This window comes from Gymnoscopelus microlampas (assembly GCF_963454915.1).
Source record: "Gymnoscopelus microlampas genome assembly, chromosome: 1".
Classification (NCBI taxonomy): domain Eukaryota; kingdom Metazoa; phylum Chordata; class Actinopteri; order Myctophiformes; family Myctophidae; genus Gymnoscopelus; species Gymnoscopelus microlampas.
Genome location: NC_139962.1, coordinates 11,125,593 through 11,142,506, shown reverse-complemented (window position 1 = coordinate 11,142,506; position 16,914 = coordinate 11,125,593). Strand labels below are relative to the sequence as shown.

General features: G+C 42.3%; 1 protein-coding gene across 1 annotated transcript in view; it reads right to left on the bottom strand.

The window, feature by feature from the left end:
* kif13ba (kinesin family member 13Ba) overlaps positions 1–16,914 on the bottom strand; it is an 85,806-nt gene that overhangs the window by 16,710 nt on the left and 52,182 nt on the right. Inside the window, exons 10-25 of the mRNA XM_084042852.1 lie at positions 14,456–14,568; positions 13,866–13,977; positions 12,043–12,255; positions 10,073–10,183; positions 9,389–9,523; positions 9,115–9,245; positions 8,932–9,018; positions 8,513–8,703; positions 7,997–8,276; positions 6,648–6,810; positions 5,037–5,183; positions 3,682–3,831; positions 3,005–3,127; positions 2,177–2,350; positions 1,906–2,063; positions 811–943 (exon numbers count right to left, since the gene is read on the bottom strand). Coding sequence (XP_083898978.1) covers positions 811–943; positions 1,906–2,063; positions 2,177–2,350; positions 3,005–3,127; positions 3,682–3,831; positions 5,037–5,183; positions 6,648–6,810; positions 7,997–8,276; positions 8,513–8,703; positions 8,932–9,018; positions 9,115–9,245; positions 9,389–9,523; positions 10,073–10,183; positions 12,043–12,255; positions 13,866–13,977; positions 14,456–14,568 — 2,421 coding nt within the window. The remainder of the gene's footprint in view (positions 1–810; positions 944–1,905; positions 2,064–2,176; positions 2,351–3,004; positions 3,128–3,681; positions 3,832–5,036; positions 5,184–6,647; positions 6,811–7,996; positions 8,277–8,512; positions 8,704–8,931; positions 9,019–9,114; positions 9,246–9,388; positions 9,524–10,072; positions 10,184–12,042; positions 12,256–13,865; positions 13,978–14,455; positions 14,569–16,914) is intronic.

The following is a 16,914-nucleotide window of genomic DNA, read 5'->3' as shown; positions in this document are numbered from 1 at the left end:
CTCACCCATCACTGTATTTTATATGATAAAGTGGGTTGGCCATCTCTCGCAGTTCGTAGAGAGCAACATTGTATGTTATTTATTTATAAGGCCTTGTGTGGTAAACTTCCTTTTAGGTTACTGGACATTCAACACGTTCACAAACACACATTAGATATACCAGTCCTCGTAAGAGCAGTGAACAAGGAAAGACTGCTTTCATGTATTGTGCTCCACACAAATGGAACAAACTTCAGGACTCTCTGAAACTGGTGCGATTGGTCTCAATAGAGACATTCAGGTGCTTCTTGAGGCCACACTACATAGTGACTGCACCTGTTTCATGTAACACTATGTTTATTTGCATCTGTGACATTGTACTGTGATTCAAATGTTTGTTATTGTTTCTCATTATGTATGTATTGTATATGTTGTTATCAGGGCGTCCTTGAAAAAGAGAGCTTGCTCTCAATGGGCTTCCCTAAATAAATAAAGGAAAAAGAAAAGAAAAAAAAGTACCTTTCCGGTATTTAATTCTGAGAGTGTACAATTGTAACCAAATGGACCTGTAAAAGGTGGCTGCGCGCTACCATTTTAGGTGATAACCCTTTCACCTAAAAGGTGAAAACGTTTTCAACTGAAACGGTGATTTTACTAAGCGCTCATAGTCGGGTGATGTCCGTTTGCTCGCTGCTGCGCTCTGTTCCGTGTCACAACACAGGAGGTTTGTAACGTTCATACGATTACACACATTCATTCACGCGTAGTAGCGCTGCTCTGTGGTAACCAAATGTCTGTTTGTGGCTAAAGTTTATGAACACACACACAAACCTGTCGTAGTTGAAAAATGCCTCCAGTGCGGACGTCTCTAGCAGGTACGACCTCCACAGGAACAAAGTCTCCATTCTCATTGATCTCCAGGATTTGAATCCACAACTCGAGGCGCCGCGTTACCTCGCTCCACCTGCAGGGGGACACGATGTCAGCCTCACATTTCAGTGGATTCTCTTGTACAGCGGACATTAAGATGCATCTTGAATCTTGTGATTAGATTGGAGGTTTTGGGTGTATAAAAATCCAGGCATACAGTAAATGAACCAAATTTGAGAATTCAAATCTGATGTTTTGGATGTGGTGTATTCAGTTCATTTCTTTGCACGTTGACCTTTATTTATTATCTTTATTATCTTTATTTATTATCAAGAAATTGGTTTATAGCCGTCCTCTTATCAAAAGATAAAGAACACATCTAAAACTACTGTCACGTAACGTTTGTGTTATAAACCTCATTATAAACCTGTGTAATGTATCATGGCAATGCTATGCAGTCTAACATATAAATACTTTCATACTAGAATATTTATCATGTTAAACCAGTACGTACTGGACGGTACCCGTTCTACTTACTGTGCAAGTAACTATTTTAACAATGGCATTCCACCTAGCTTTTACTATAGTCACGTTATCTTATTTCTTTCACTCTTAATTATATTGTTAGTGATTTTAAAGGATATTGTTTTATTGTGTTTTAAATTATATGTGACATATTTTAGATGCGTCTCGTTCTCGGACAACTGGGTTTGTATCACCCCTAATTCAAGGAGGGATAAATATAATATCTGACTCTTAACCTGTTTAAGCGTCTCTCCATTTTACTCAACACTTTATTAAGTGTTGGTGTCTGATCCTGAAAACCCACAAAGGTTTGGTGTGCAAAGTAAAATCCTCAGGGTTCACTCATCCATTTGTTCTTTCTCAAAGTAAGTCAATAAATGAACACTCACAATCTTACAGAATATACTGCATATGTGCATTTGTGTGTCGGTGACCACAGGCGTGTGTGTGTGTGTGTGTGTGTGTGTGTGTGTGTGTGTGTGTGTGTGTGTGTGTGTGTGTGTGTGTGTGTATGCGAGCGCGCGCGCGTACCTGTCCCTCAGTGTACGTGTCTTGGCCTGGATGATACTGAGGTCCCACAGAGCAGGATTTCTCCCAGGATCAGCCTGTCTGTGACCGTACACTTCGATGGCCACTGCTCCCTCTGTCAGGTACTCAATCAGCTCCTCTGTTACTGTCACTGCCAGCTCCTAGAAGGACACAAAGACATTCCATAGTATAGAATATTGCGATATTTCTGCGATATCGCGGTATATAATTGTGGATATCAGCTGGGCCCTAGAGAGACCTAGTGACCTCTCACCTTACAGCTGTCAAACACCACCATACAGTGAGGGTCTTTACTGCTGGGGGAGGAGGCGGAGGGGTCCACCTCAGGGGCCACTATGATGGGCTCCGGCTGGTCCCAGAAGGAGTACTGACAGAAGACAAAGTTGGACAGGTACTGGGGAAGACCTGTGGCCTGGAGGATCTTAATCTGGACGGGAGACAACATTGAAGACAACTCAACATTAGCAGCTGTATTGCAGTGGTGGAAAAAGTACTACGACTTTTTACTTAAGTAAAAGTATCAATATCACTATGTAGAAGTACTCTGTTACAAGTAAAAGGCCTGTGTTAAAAATGTTACTTGAGTAAAAGTACAAAAGTATTGGCATCAAAATATACTTAAAGTACCAAAAGTAAAAGTACGAAAATGTTTGATAGCAGATCTAGCAGAATAGCAGATCTACAAGCTCACAACGCGTCGCATTGCGACGCGTTGTGAGCTTGTAGATCGGCTATTTTCAAATAGCCTCTGTATAAAATAGGGCTGAAGTGGTTCATGTATGTTTTATAATGTAATATATGTATATATGCAAAGTAACTATGTAACTAAAGTTTTCAAGCAATTGTAGTGGAGTAAAAGTACAATATTTGCCTCTGAGATGTAGTGGAGTAGAAGTAAAAGTATTGGAAATTGGAAATACTCAAGTAAAGTATAAATACCTCAAAAGTGTACTTAAGTACAGTACTTGAGTAAATGTACTTAGTTACTTTACACCACTGCGTGCGGTGAAGAATGGTGCTTTTGGTTTGTGTGTGTGTGTGTGTGTGTGTGTGTGTGTGTGTGTGTGTGTGTGTCTCCTACCATGCAGACCAGTTTGCGGTCCTGCATCTCTCCGTCGGGGCTGTTCTCGTCCTCTCCTCCAGCCATGCCATCATCAAAGCCTCCCGCCACTCTCACCACCTCCACGTGGAGACGCCCCGCCACCTGACACCAGGAGGAAGAGAGGGGAGAGAAATCATACGGGACCTTAAAAGGAATCAATTGAAAAGATTGCTTGTTGTATATGTTGCTTAACTCATTCAGTGCCCAGCTTATTAATGGAATTTTGGCTCTGAGTGCCACAGCCAAAATTCATTGTAGAAAAAAGTGCTTAGGAGCCGAGATACAGCCTTTTTCAGTAAGAAGTTAAACAAAGAGTGAATGGAGCAGCAAATCTTCAAATCATCGTATCTTGGGTTCTGAACATTGAAAAAAAAAAAAATGTGGACGTCTTAGACGTCCAGTGGCACTCGGGGCTTATATCAACGGACGTCTTAGACGTCCAGTGGCACTGAATGAGTTAAGTATCAATGATAGTTTGGGTGGCTTTTCACTGAATAATCCATTGTGCATTTTTTACATTCTCTGACTTAGATTAACACCATCCCAATTGGTTTGATCGACCACTGAAAAATAAATGGAAAGTTGTGTGGGTCAATCGTTGATGGAATTAATACTCTTTTAGCTGTGTAGGGCTCTTAAGTGCAGTGTATCCGTACCTCCCCCTTCTGGTTGATGATGGGAACTGCATACTGCAGCTTGACGTCGTAGAAGAGACTGGACAGGAAGACGTTGGCCACGCCGATCAGACTGTGGTTCTCCTGCTCGTCGAAGAACGGGTCTGCACGACGGAAGTATGAACGCATCACCTAGAGGACGCAAGGAGAGAAAGTCTTGAGATGAATATAGAGACTTGAGAGCCGTTTGCACAGGACTAGTCTAGCCTATCACATCTGTGATCCGTGCAGCGCTTTTGCAGGGGATAAGCAAAGCCTGTATTTTACTCAAATGTACTGACATTATCCACCTGGATATGATGAACAACAGCATTCAGTTTAACCCATTAAGACCTGGAACAAATCGGTGTCACTTTTAGATTTGAGCTAAAAAGCATTATTTTACACTTTAGCTATTCAAAAATAGCAGATATACATGAGCTTGTATATCTGCTATTTTTGAAAAATCGAGATTTTGTGGAAATCTTTGAATATATATATATTTTTTTTAAAGCAAACATTTGTAACTCAAATCTTTGCTTCTGGGGGTCCCTGGAACAACATATTTTGATATGGGGGTCCGCAGCCAAATACATATACATTTTGGGGGTCCTTGACATGAAAACGTTTGAGGATTTAGACATTTGTAGAATCGGCTTAAGGTCTTAATGGGTTAACGTTCAGTTTAACTGCTGTGTGGGGGTAAACTATAATGTAAAAGCAATTTGGCAAAATGGTACAATAAATATGACCACAAATTAGTGGTGGGACTAGTATTATCAGATGACCTCTGTGTTTACTGCCCTGGAACTGTTACTTTACAAATTATAGACATGGCTGATTTGCATTGATTCACAGAAGACCGTCGCAATTATTATTACAAATTACCAGAGTTCCCAGAGTGTTGATTTATCACTGAAAGACAAGTGTACCAATAGCTCTGTATGGGTCATAGTTCCTTGCAGGGTTGTCATGGTTACTTTTAACAGCATTGGTTCTCAAAGTGGGGTCTGGGGACCTCCAGGGGTCATTGGGGGGGTTCCAGGGGGTCCCCAGCAAAAGTAGTTAATATAGCATCACAATCATTTTAACCACTTTATCCATTTATATGTTGGCTATTCAAAAATAGCCGATATACAAGCTCATGCAAGCTTGTATATCTGATATTTTTTGAATAATTGTGAAAAATATCGATGTTTGGAAAATGTTGAATGATTTTGATTTTATTTTTACATAAATCTGCTCTTCTGGGGGTCCCTGGCACAAAGTCTTTTCAGATGGGGGGGTCCACGCGGCCAAATACATACTATCAATTTAGGGGTCCTTGGCACGGAAAAGTTTGAGAACTGCTGACTCACAGGGTTATCGTCATCATAGTCCTTCCACTCTTGATACAGTTCTCTCATGTCCACCAGCCTGTTCTCCATCTTCTCCAGAGCCCAGATCTGTTTGCCTTTCCCTTTACGACGAACCTGCACCGCTGGCTCGCTCAACACCGCATCACGCTATACACACACACACACACACACACACACACACACACACACACACACACACACAGACACAGACACAGACACACAAACACAAACACACACACACAATGACAAACTTGAATAGCTGAGGAAACTAAAAGCCTAAATAAGAAAAAGAGGTTGCGCATCAACATCCAGTATACATATCAAAAATAGGAATTGAAAAAAAATCCCCAAAAGGTAGCACATCCCAATTTTCAAGTCAATGGAGGACAAAGTACTCACATTTCCACTTTTTTATTGGCACACACCAATAAGCGAAACTTACGCGTTTCAACTAAGAGCCTTCATCAGAGCAATGCTCTGAAGAAGCGTCCACAAAAAGTGGAAATGTGAGTAGTTTGTCCTCTATTGATTTGAAATGTGGGATGTGCTACCTTTTGGGGATTTTAAGTACTGTAAGTAAGCCTTGCCAGAGGAGGTCAGTATTGAGACACCACACATACATTCGTGGAAATAGGAGGGTCCCTCCTGGCAGCACTTCTGCCTCACAATCTGGTTTATAACACATTCCTGTCAACTGAATGAGCATGTCACAACAGCTGCACAGCACATTAATAGGTTTTAATACGTTTTTGAGCAAGTCACTCGCTTGTTTACAGCTTAAAGCAAGGACCTTAGTAGAATTACATGATTATTGCTGTCATATAGTATATGATCTATCTCTCTTTGTGCAGTGCTGTCATACAGTATAATAGCAGAGATTTGGGAGTTGATCAGTTGAGTATTTAAAATGTTTTGCCAAGCTTTGTGAAAAGCAGCTGTACTCATCACGGGTATGGGAGTCTTACAAAGAAATGTCCCCTCAATAACCATGGGAATAGTAAGACACCGATAACTAAAAAATAATTCACATGAAGTGGAGTAGCTCACAGAAGGAAAAACAATTTGAAAACGTCTAAATTTAACTAATGTGGGAGACATCTCTCTGCGTGTTGTCTCACTGTGTGTGTGTGTGTGTGTGTGTGTGTGTGTGTCCATTGTACCAAGACATCAGAGACACATACTTCCCACAGATTACAACCACACACAGAGATTTTGAAAACATGACCAATGACAAAAAACTCCCATATCTGCTGGGCGAAGTACAACAATGTGCAAACACAGCAGCAAGATTTGTGAGTTGCTGTGATAGGAGAAGGATATCGAACGGAACACAACCACCCTAAAGACTAATCATTGTGTATATTCCTGCACTATACCTGCACCCAGTGATCTTGGTACATAGAAATTGATCTATTGAAGATTCTGACTTTCAAATGTACATTTTTTGTTTTGATTGTATTGCTGTATTGTTGTATTGTGCTTTGGCAATGTAAACGTATGTTTTCTCATGCCAATAAAGCCCTTTGAATTGAATTGAAAATTGTGTGTGTGTGTGTGTGTGTGTGTGTGTGTGTGTGTGTGTGTGTGTGTGTGTGTGTGTGTGTGTGTTACCTTGCGATTGGCATTGAGGTTAGCAGCAGGGATCTGCAGGGTGACTCTGTATTCGGTGCGTTTGTCCAACTCCTCTGCGATGAAGCCTGCCTCCTGAACCAACAGGTTGGCACGCACAATCTGCTCCCTTAACTTCCTCAGACTCCTCGTCAAAACCACCTCCCTGCAGGAGTAGAAAGGCAGGGAGGAGAGAGAGAGGGAGAAAGAGACGCAAAGAGAGAGGGGGAGAGAGAGGGTGACAGAGAGAGAGAGGAGGGTTACTCTCATTTCCTTCATTATTTTTGTGTAAAATAACATGCCAAGTAAAATGTTATATTAAATACGTTTTTATAACAAACTTTAGATGAATTTATGAGTAATGGGTGTTGATGGAGCATTCTATTTTTATTTATATCTAACACATTATGCATGATTAAAATCATGATTTTATTACAGCTACTGAGGGAATTAAAGCTCTACCCTGGCTGTGCTAGTGCCTTGCTCTACCCACAGAGTCACACAGGAAGATTTGTATACAATTTTAAAATGCTACTGTAACTGCTCTGGTGTGGAACTAGCGTTGTAGACACGTACAGAATGGCTGGTTAACTTGTTTGTATGGTTCCACCTGTAATTAGATTCATTACTTTCATCTGGAGTCAGTGCTGAACTCAACCCGCTCACTTAGTTCACCCAAAAACAGACCCCATGAAGCCTTGAATTCATGGAGCCAATAATTTGAGGACCAGCAGAGTCTCCAGAGTCTTTCTACTGACCAGCCACCCGGTCATCAAATTATTGGCTCAGTAATGCGTCAAAAAACAAAAAAATCTCCACGAATTCAAGGCTTCATGGGGTGTGTAATTGATAGGAAATAAGTAATTTTTTGGGTGAACTACTCCTTTAAGTCTTGCGTTTTCATTCCATAACCTGGTGGGACGGTCACACTGTAATTGGCAAGTCGACGCCGACCTGGTATACGTAAACGTTAACTGATTCCCTGCCTAGAACGACTAAAACGACTTTGTCCATAAGCCATGCCTGCCAAGAACGACTAAAACGACGTTAAAAAAAAATAAAATATATATATATATATATATATATATATTTTATTTTATTTTTGACACAAAGACCAAGGAGATATGATTTTTCGAAGATATAGACTCCCATCCACTTCCTTGTTAACTTAAAACTTAAAAATTCTGTATCTCGGCTCCTGAGTACTTTTTTATTTTCAATGAAAAATCTTGGCGGTGTTCAAACGGGCCAGAAATAATTCTGGCAGTGAATGAGTTAAGAAAGGGGTAACGTTAACACCCAGACCCGTCCATCCAATACCATCTTCCCACCCCCACCCCCAGTGTCCTGACCTCTCCTCGCTCCACTGTCGTAGTCTGCTCTGGGCGCTGGCCGAGTGTGACATGCCTCCAGAGCTCAGTCTCTCCAGGCTGCGGTACTGAGGCTGGCTGGCTGGCTGGCCTGGCTGTGGCGCGCCAGCGCCGCTCTGGGAAGACTGGCGGTCGCCGGGGTGCAGCTTCTTGCGGAGCTGCTGCAGCTCCTGTTCATACATGAGCCTCTGTCTCTCCAGGGCCGTGCGTTTCTCCTCCTCGTGCTGACGCTCCAGGGACTGCAGCACCGCCTGCATGGGGTCTGCATGGGGAAGAGAACAGGGTTTTTGTTCACAACCACCCATCCACGCATGTTTCTGTTTACTGTAATCATCCACCCATCTGTCTATCATCCATGTTTCCATCTGTCTATTTAACAGTCATCCATGTTTCTATCCATTCATCCATCATCCATGATGTTTCTATCAATTCATCCATCATTTATGTTTCTACTTTTCCGTCCGTCCATCCATGTGATGTATGTCAGCTTCTCCTCACCGTTTTGTCCGAGGGCTTTCATCATCACTTCGGTCTGGGCGAACTCGTAGGAGAAGCTGACCTCACTGGATACCTCGCTAGCCGTGTCCCCATCGCCATCCAGCTGCTCATTGCTGCCACTCTTCTTCATCGGACCACCCTCGGCCTCCTCATCCTCGACCCCACGACCACGGCGCTTTGGCAGGTTGATCCTGGACAGACAGAGAGAGATGTTGAGAATAGATTTGATGCTCAGTTCATTCCTTTGAAATTTAATTCGTTTTCGGCCAGAGTTAGAATATAGTGGTCGTACTGGGCAGCTCCCATGTGTGAATTGGTCAACATGAAGTTGACTATTCATGATGAAAAAAAAGTCCATTCCAGTGTGTAGTTAAAACATGGACATCACACATTTGTATTGAACAGAGCTGGCCCCGTACCTGAAAAAATGGTTGTTGCCCCACAGGATTCTGTCTCCATGGTGAAGCTGTTGGGCGCTGGTGACTGGAGAGCCGTTCACACACGTTCTGAAAACACACACACACTCCGTCATATAACAAGACAAAACGCTAGACGGGCAGAAGGCCAGATGTACAGCTACGCCAGGCATCCAGGTCCTTTACCTGGAGTTGCGGTATGGTGTGAGCATGACTGTAGCATCGGCGGTGATGTTGATAACACAGTGTTCAGCCTGGATGCCCATCCCACACAGCTGGATGTCCTGAGAGTCTGCTGAACCCACCTTTGTGTGATCCTGGAACGCACAACGACAAGCTCACGTTCACTACCGACCGCACAGTGTTGTTCTGCTCGCTGAACCGGTTTGTAAATGCACCGTTCATGGAGCAAATGTCTTATGATGCGTACGTGTCTGTGTGTGTGTGTGTGTGTGTGTACCTTCAGATAGTAGACCAGCAGTTCATTGAGTGCAGGATCAGCATTGAGGTTAACCAGGAAACACTTGTCATCTCCTACTTTTATCCCTGAAGACTGGAGGGAAATACCCAGACTCTCCAACTGCTTTTGACGCTCCTACACACACACACACACACACACACACACACACACACACACACACAAATATGCAAACAGAAACACGCACGCACACACACAAACACTGAATCAACACCAATCATGAGTAATTTTTGTCTTATCTAGCTCAAGGTTCAGGCGAAATTGTTGTACTTCGAGCTTCATCAACATGATGCTAATATTCATGTTAATAATAATAATACAAACAAATTAAGAAGATATGAATAGGATAGTCCAGGGGTCTTCAACAGGGGGTCCGGGACCCCTAGGGGGTCCTCAGAGTTACTACAGGGGGTCCGCCAAAAAATAGCCGATCTAGATCGGCTATTTTTTGGCAAAGAGGTGTTTGGTGTAGAGGGAAAAAAGAGCAGACCAAGTAAACAAAAAAAAAGTTAAATCTGAAACACAATTTTTATACAATATAGAGGGGGTCCCTGCTTCGTCTCTCTCTCAGCTAGGGGGTCCTTGGTCTGAAAACGTTGAAGTCCCCTTGGATAGTCATAAAATAGCGATGGAAAAGAAAAGACCATCTGTAATGATGTGTTTTACCTGTGCAACCTCCTCTGTCTTACGGAGTTTCTCCTCCCAGGTGACAGTCATCTCCTGGATGAGTTTCTCTGACTCCTCTAACCTCTCCTTCAAATCTGGAGCCTTCATAGACTGGAGGAGAGGAGAGGAGAGGAACAGTACAAAAAACATTTACTCTTATGTACTTGTACACAAGATGTTACAAAGACACGTTGAAACTTATAGCTTGCAAAACTCTGAGCCAGACTGACTAAATATTATTGTCTTCCTACTTGGGCTGCACAATGTTCTGTTGTAATGAAGCCGTTTGATTATGGGAAATGTGGATTATGCCACAGGAAAAGACAACAGCTATTTTCTGTCTTTTTCTGGACTCTTTCTACGCCCACTCAATTGTATTTTTCCATCCGCTTCTCACTTCTCCATTCAGAGTAGGATTATTAATATCCACCACAAGCTGGTAAATTATAGATGTGGCTGCAGTGTGTTTCTAGTCTGCCGCCCACTTGGCCAGCTAACCTATCTATCTCGGTGGTGAAACGGCTCAAGCATCTGAGGAATTTGGGTTTTTTACCAGCCACAGGTCCTTATAAAGACTTAAATTCATATCATTCCCCTTGAGACATTTCAAGGATATTCAATTGTGTTAGCTGTGAAGATGCTCGCCTCCGGAACTAACCCTTCTGATGTGGGATCAATTGTACTTCCTACTGCCTGTCTCTCCTATACGCGAACGTCCTTTTGGCGTGTAGTTGAAGCGCAAGGGGGCGGGTGGGGAGAGAGTCAGCGCACTGAAGTCAAGGCACAGACTACTGTGTTGTTGACAGACAACAAACAACAAAAATAAAACCTGGCAAAACAGTTGCGTGCATTAGCGCAAGATGAGGATAAAGGAAACATTCAGTCTAAATGTCCAGTAATTCGCAACTACGACCACTACTTTTGTATTTGAAACTTTAAATTTCTCTAAATATTATAAACTTTCAGGACAGCCTAAGTACAAATATAATTTAGGAAAAGGCTACTATAGGCTACAGTGAAGTCGGACTGAATGACTGAAACGTTTTTTTATTTTTTTTACTCTCTTGGTGATTATCTGGCACAGTAGTTGTGAATTAGCAAACTGGACATTTAGACTGAATGTTTCCTTTATCCTCATCTTGCGCTAATTCACGCAACTGTTTTGCCAAGTTTTTTTTTTGTTGTTTCTCATAAGGGTGCATCCGTCCGTCAACAACACAGTAGTCTGTGCCTTGACTTCAGTGCGCTGACTCTCTCCCCACCCGCCCCCCCGCCCCCTTGCGATTCAACTACACGCCAAAAGGCTGTTCGGCTCCTATACTGGGTCTCTCAGCTTTCCTTCAGTACATCTCTCTTACACTGTCTCACTCCCAACTTTTCTACCGTCTATATATATATATATACACACACATAACAGGGGCATAAATCACCAGATTTATCATGAAGATACCATGCCCTATAAGTGCTTCAGATAACACACATTTTGCCACAACATAATAACAATTTGATTGAATTCACACTTCACAGGCCTACATTTGCTGTGATATATTTTGTTGCCAGGCTACCACAGTCGTGTTACATTCAGATCAGCTCACAAACAAGCAAACCAAAATAAAAGCCATTGTCAACTTGGGTTATAGCGTTCTAGTTTGCATAACAGACACTCGGCCTCATGCAGCAAACATTCACTTAAATTTCATTTGCGATGCTGTGAATGCAGTGTCAGCAGAGCGGTGCACAGCAACTGGAATTAAAAGAAGAAGCTGAACGCAAGCAATATCAGCCAAGGCTTACTATAGTCCTTTTTGATATTATTCATCGCTTATATGAATATTCATGTGTTCCGTTTTTTTTACGTTCCTCAAATGTAAAACTCCTTGCATTTGAGAAAACAAGTTCTTTCTTGTCTAGCCATATATTTAAATGTGTTCCGACTTTGTCTCATATAGAGTTAGTTTGCGTTCTCTGACCTCGGCCTGTGTGAGCTGGTCTCGGAGCTTCTCCACCTCCTCGCGCAGCTCTCTGATGATCCTGGCGTTGGGGTCCTCGTTGACCACGGCGTGGTTGACGATGCTCTTGGCGCGGTCGGCGTAGCGCAGCGTCGAAAGCGTCTCGTCGTAGTTGTCGGCCGCGGGGCTCACCGTGGCGACCATGGCCGTGCGGCTGTTCCCACCGAGGCTGTCCTGGTGACGGAGAGATAAGAGAGAGAGGAAATGTCATGTCTGTAAAAAGCGAAATCTTCAGAGTTCCTTTTACTACATTCACCTTACAAGCACCTTTGTCAGTCTGTGTGTGCATTTCTGTTTTTAGCTGCTGCTGCAGTAGCTGATGTAACCGGTGTTCCACGTTATGCAGGCATACACATACATAACATTACTTGCCCACTGAGAAAATAACACCATTTTAATGTATTTATAATCAATTATTGTTCATTCACTGCCAGGGGCTTTCTAATGCTGGCAGGTAGCTTCTGAATGGATTTAAGCATTCTGACTAATTTTTCAAGAACCACAGAATATTTTATCTCCAGTATGATCGATCCCCTGATGGTTGCTAATCACGAAGGAAATCACTGTGCTTCCATGAACAAGGAAAAAATGCCATCGTGACCTCCCGTTCTCTTGTTATACCCAGTTGAAAATAGCATGTTTCGCCAAAAATACAAAGTAAAACACAGGAGCCGAGATACAGAATTTTAAAGTGATAAGTTAACCAGGAAGTGAATGGAGCAGTACTGTAAATCTTTGGAATTTTGGGTTCTGGACGTTTTCACCCGTTTTTCTTTTTTCTTTTTTGTTGAAATGATGGACATATCCGTCAATGGCGGTGAACGGGTGGATTTTAAATGACGGAGATGTCCGTCAATGGCAGTGAATGTGTTAAATTATTATTATATTTAAAAAAAAAAGTATAAATAAAACCCATTTAGTTCATCTTTGGATCGGATGATGGACGTTGGATGACGGACACCATTATTATAAACTGTAAGTGATTGATCCGTCTGCCCCCGATTGAGTCTACACCTAGAGTCTACTCTAGGGGTTGTTCACACTCACAGCACAGTGAGTAACAGCGGAGCCATTTGACATATGCCACGTTAGCGAGAGTAGTGGGGTGAGAGAGAAGGCTCTGAAGTGTACTTGACAGTACGAACATGAGTACGAGTGTTTTAGTTACTCCACAACGATGTGTAGAAAATATTACTCAATGTGCCATCCAATCGTATTTGCCTTTTGTGACATCATGGATGCTTATCCTAAAGCTCTGATTGGAGATATTGTCTGACTACTTATATATCATAATCCAATAATCCAATACCAGGCGTGTCAAGTATCGTACTGGTTAACGGTAATGAAGTTATTTAAAGTAGTCAATAAAATGTAATTGAATTATGCACAAGGGCATTCGGTGTTACCGATACAGTATCACCGGTGTTAATATGCAGTTATTACTTGGTGGGAACATGTGTGTACTGTATGTGTATTTGTATGTGATCCTAGTCTACGTGTGTGTACTGTATGTGTATTTGTATGTGATCCTAGTCTACGTGTGTGTACAGTATGTGTATTTGTATGTGATCCTAGTCTACGTGTGTGTACTGTATGTGTATTTGTATGTGATCCTAGTCTACGTGTGTGTACTGTATGTGTATTTGTATGTGATCCTAGTCTACGTGTGTGTACAGTATGTGTATTTGTATGTGATCCTAGTCTACGTGTGTGTACAGTATGTGTATTTGCATGTGATCCTAGTCTACGTGTGTGTACAGTATGTGTATTTGCATGTGTATTACCTTCAGGAGCCATGTAAGAACAGAGTCTCTGTAAGGAACAAACTTGTTCTTGTTCTTGCCTGCTCCCTGGTCAGCCAGTGCTGAGATCACCAGCCCTAGGGTAGTCAGAGACCTGACACACACACACACACACACACACACACACACACACACACACACACACACACACACACACACACATTTGTCAACCACCTCGTGCAACAGTAATTCCTCCAGCATGCAGTAGAAAGCTAACCTGGATCCGGACCATAATCACCATTTGCAACTTATTTTAGCTCACCCGGCCGTCCCACTTTTCGTATTTTGTTGAATAATGGAGAGGTTTACCATACATACACGTGCTTGTTGTGTATGTATATGCAAACATTTGTGTTTATGTACACACATGTGTTTCTGTGTGTCCATATGCATGTTTTGTCCATACATTTGCATTGCATGTAATTTGAGTGTGTGTGTGTGTGTGTGTGTGTGTGTGTGTGTGTGTGTGTGTGTGTGTGTGTGTGTGTGTGTGTGTGTGTGTGTGTGTGTGTGTGTGTGTGTGTGTGTGTGTGTGTGTGTGTGTGTGTGTGTGTGTGTGTGTGTGTAATTACTTGTTGATGTTGCTGCCTTCCTTCAGCCTATCCCCTGCAGCTCCGGTCTTGGCTGCTCTCTCGCTGCCAGCCAGATCCACCAAACTCAACTTGCTGACCTTCTCTCCACTCGTCTATACAGAGACAGAGACAGAGACAGAGGGGGGTCACAAACTTACATTTGAAGACAACTGACATTACAAGCAACCAAATGTAATGAATTCCTATGGAGAGAGAAAGTGTAAACAGCACTTTGGGTTTTAATTTCATGGCTGAAGGCCAAATCATCTTAGAACAGGGTTTGTTTGTGCATTTCTTTTAAGATGGCAGACTGTGTGGCTCCTCACTCCGGTGAAGCAACAACAACAGATGTACAGTAGATGAACAGTTAGAGTACAGCAGAGCCCCGGGTTTGCTAGTCAGGCTGATGTACAGTACTGCACGTTAAAAGGCTCATTAGCCGAGAGGACATTCCATACAGCGTGCAGTGCAGCACACACACACACACACACACACACACACACACACACACACACACACACACACACACACACACACACACACACACACACACACACACACACACACACACACACACACACACACACACACACACACACACACACACACACACACACACACACAGTATACACAACACTGCTATTGTTCTGTGTGATTGGGCATCCTGAATGCTCTGCAGGGGGAGGGGCAGATATGAGAAAGGAAGAGTGATATTAATGATGATGATGAGTTCACTGGTAGTGTTTCTGAGAACACACTGCTAAGAGAGAGAGACAGACAGACAGACAGACAGACAGAAAGCAATGGCTGTTAGGGCTGTCACGATTGCAAATTTAAGTTGACGATTAATCATCACTCAAATAATTGCTTTTAGTTTCTGTCGTTGAAAATGAATGGGACATTCTGAATAAAAATTACATATCTGTTTGGCTTTTAGCTTTCGTAAACAAAAGTTGCACAGGGCAGATATGACTACACATATTGAATTACTTTATACTTAAAAATAAACATTAATAGTGGATATAGCCGATCTATAAGCTCAAAACGCGTCACAACGCGGCGCGTTTTGAGCTTATAGATCTGCTGTTTCCACTATTTTTGATTTTTTTTAAAAGATATGACATTGTTTAATATGGAATTGATTATGGCGATTATGCAAAAACAATTACGATTATATAAAATAATTGCGATTATATAAAATAATTACGATTATATAAAATAATTGCGATTATATAAAATAATTACGATTATATAAAATAATTGCGATTATATAAAATAATTGCGATTAGACGATTATGTAATAATTGTGACAGGCCTAATGGCAGTAAAACAGAAAGGACACAGACAGCTATACTACATGCATGTGTGTGAGAGAGAGGTGGGCAGGTGAACGTGTGTGTGTGTGTGTGTGTGTGTGTGTGAGAGAGAGACCATACAGGGGGATTGTGTGTGTGTTGGGAGATTGCTGGTGGGTGCATGTATTTTGTGTGTGTGTGCGCGGGGGACTGTGTGTGTGTGTGTGTGTGTGTGTGTGTGTGTGTGTGTGTGTGTGTGTGTGTGTGTGTGTGTGTGTGTGTGTGTGTGTGTGTGTGTGTGTGTGTGCGCGCGTCCGGAGGTCGTGCTGAGTGAGAAAAGAGCAGGAAGATTACAGTGTGATGTGAAAACAAAGACTGCCCTTGTTCAGAGAGAGAGAAAGAGGGAGAGGGAGATAGAGAGAGAGAGGGGGAGAGATAGAGAGATAGAGAGAGCGAGAGCAGGTGGGGGGTGTTACTATGTCTGTGCTTGGACAGACAATGCAAAACAGTCATAAATAACTTTTAATGCTCAAATTTCATGGTTTGCTGTGGACATTTCTATGAAACTAGGATGAAGAATTTACAATCATCAGTGTGAAGCAGGTGCAATCACAGCAGAGCTTTAATGTGTTGGTGAGAAAGCACTTGCTGGTGTTCACAAATGCAATGTGGTGCAAACAGGCTGACATCTATGGCTTTACGGGATTTATGGAGGATTCTGGCAACACTGAGGATAGAAAATGATTGATTATTACAAGAATATTGCCTCAATACCACGTGAACGTCTTATTTGGTTGATGGAGGAAAAAAAACAAAAACTGAAAAGACCCATCATTTGGCAACACTATTCTTAAGGGCCTTTCCATTTCCCCGCACATCATTGCAGTGAAGCTATAGTTGATGATCTGTGTGTGTAGAGAAATGTGTTTCTCTGCTAATCACTTTAATTACATCTACCGTACACTTAGTTATTGTGTAGAGTTTTGTTCCTAGATGTTTCGTTTTTACAGCTATTTTGCCTGTATTTTACATGTGACGCAACAGACAGCGTGGCCTACTTGTCTAAACGTAGTTTGATGTACTTTAACAAGAACGTTTGTACTTTTCAGATCCGGGGAGACAGACTGATACAAGACCGACACACCACTGATATCCTTTTTATAG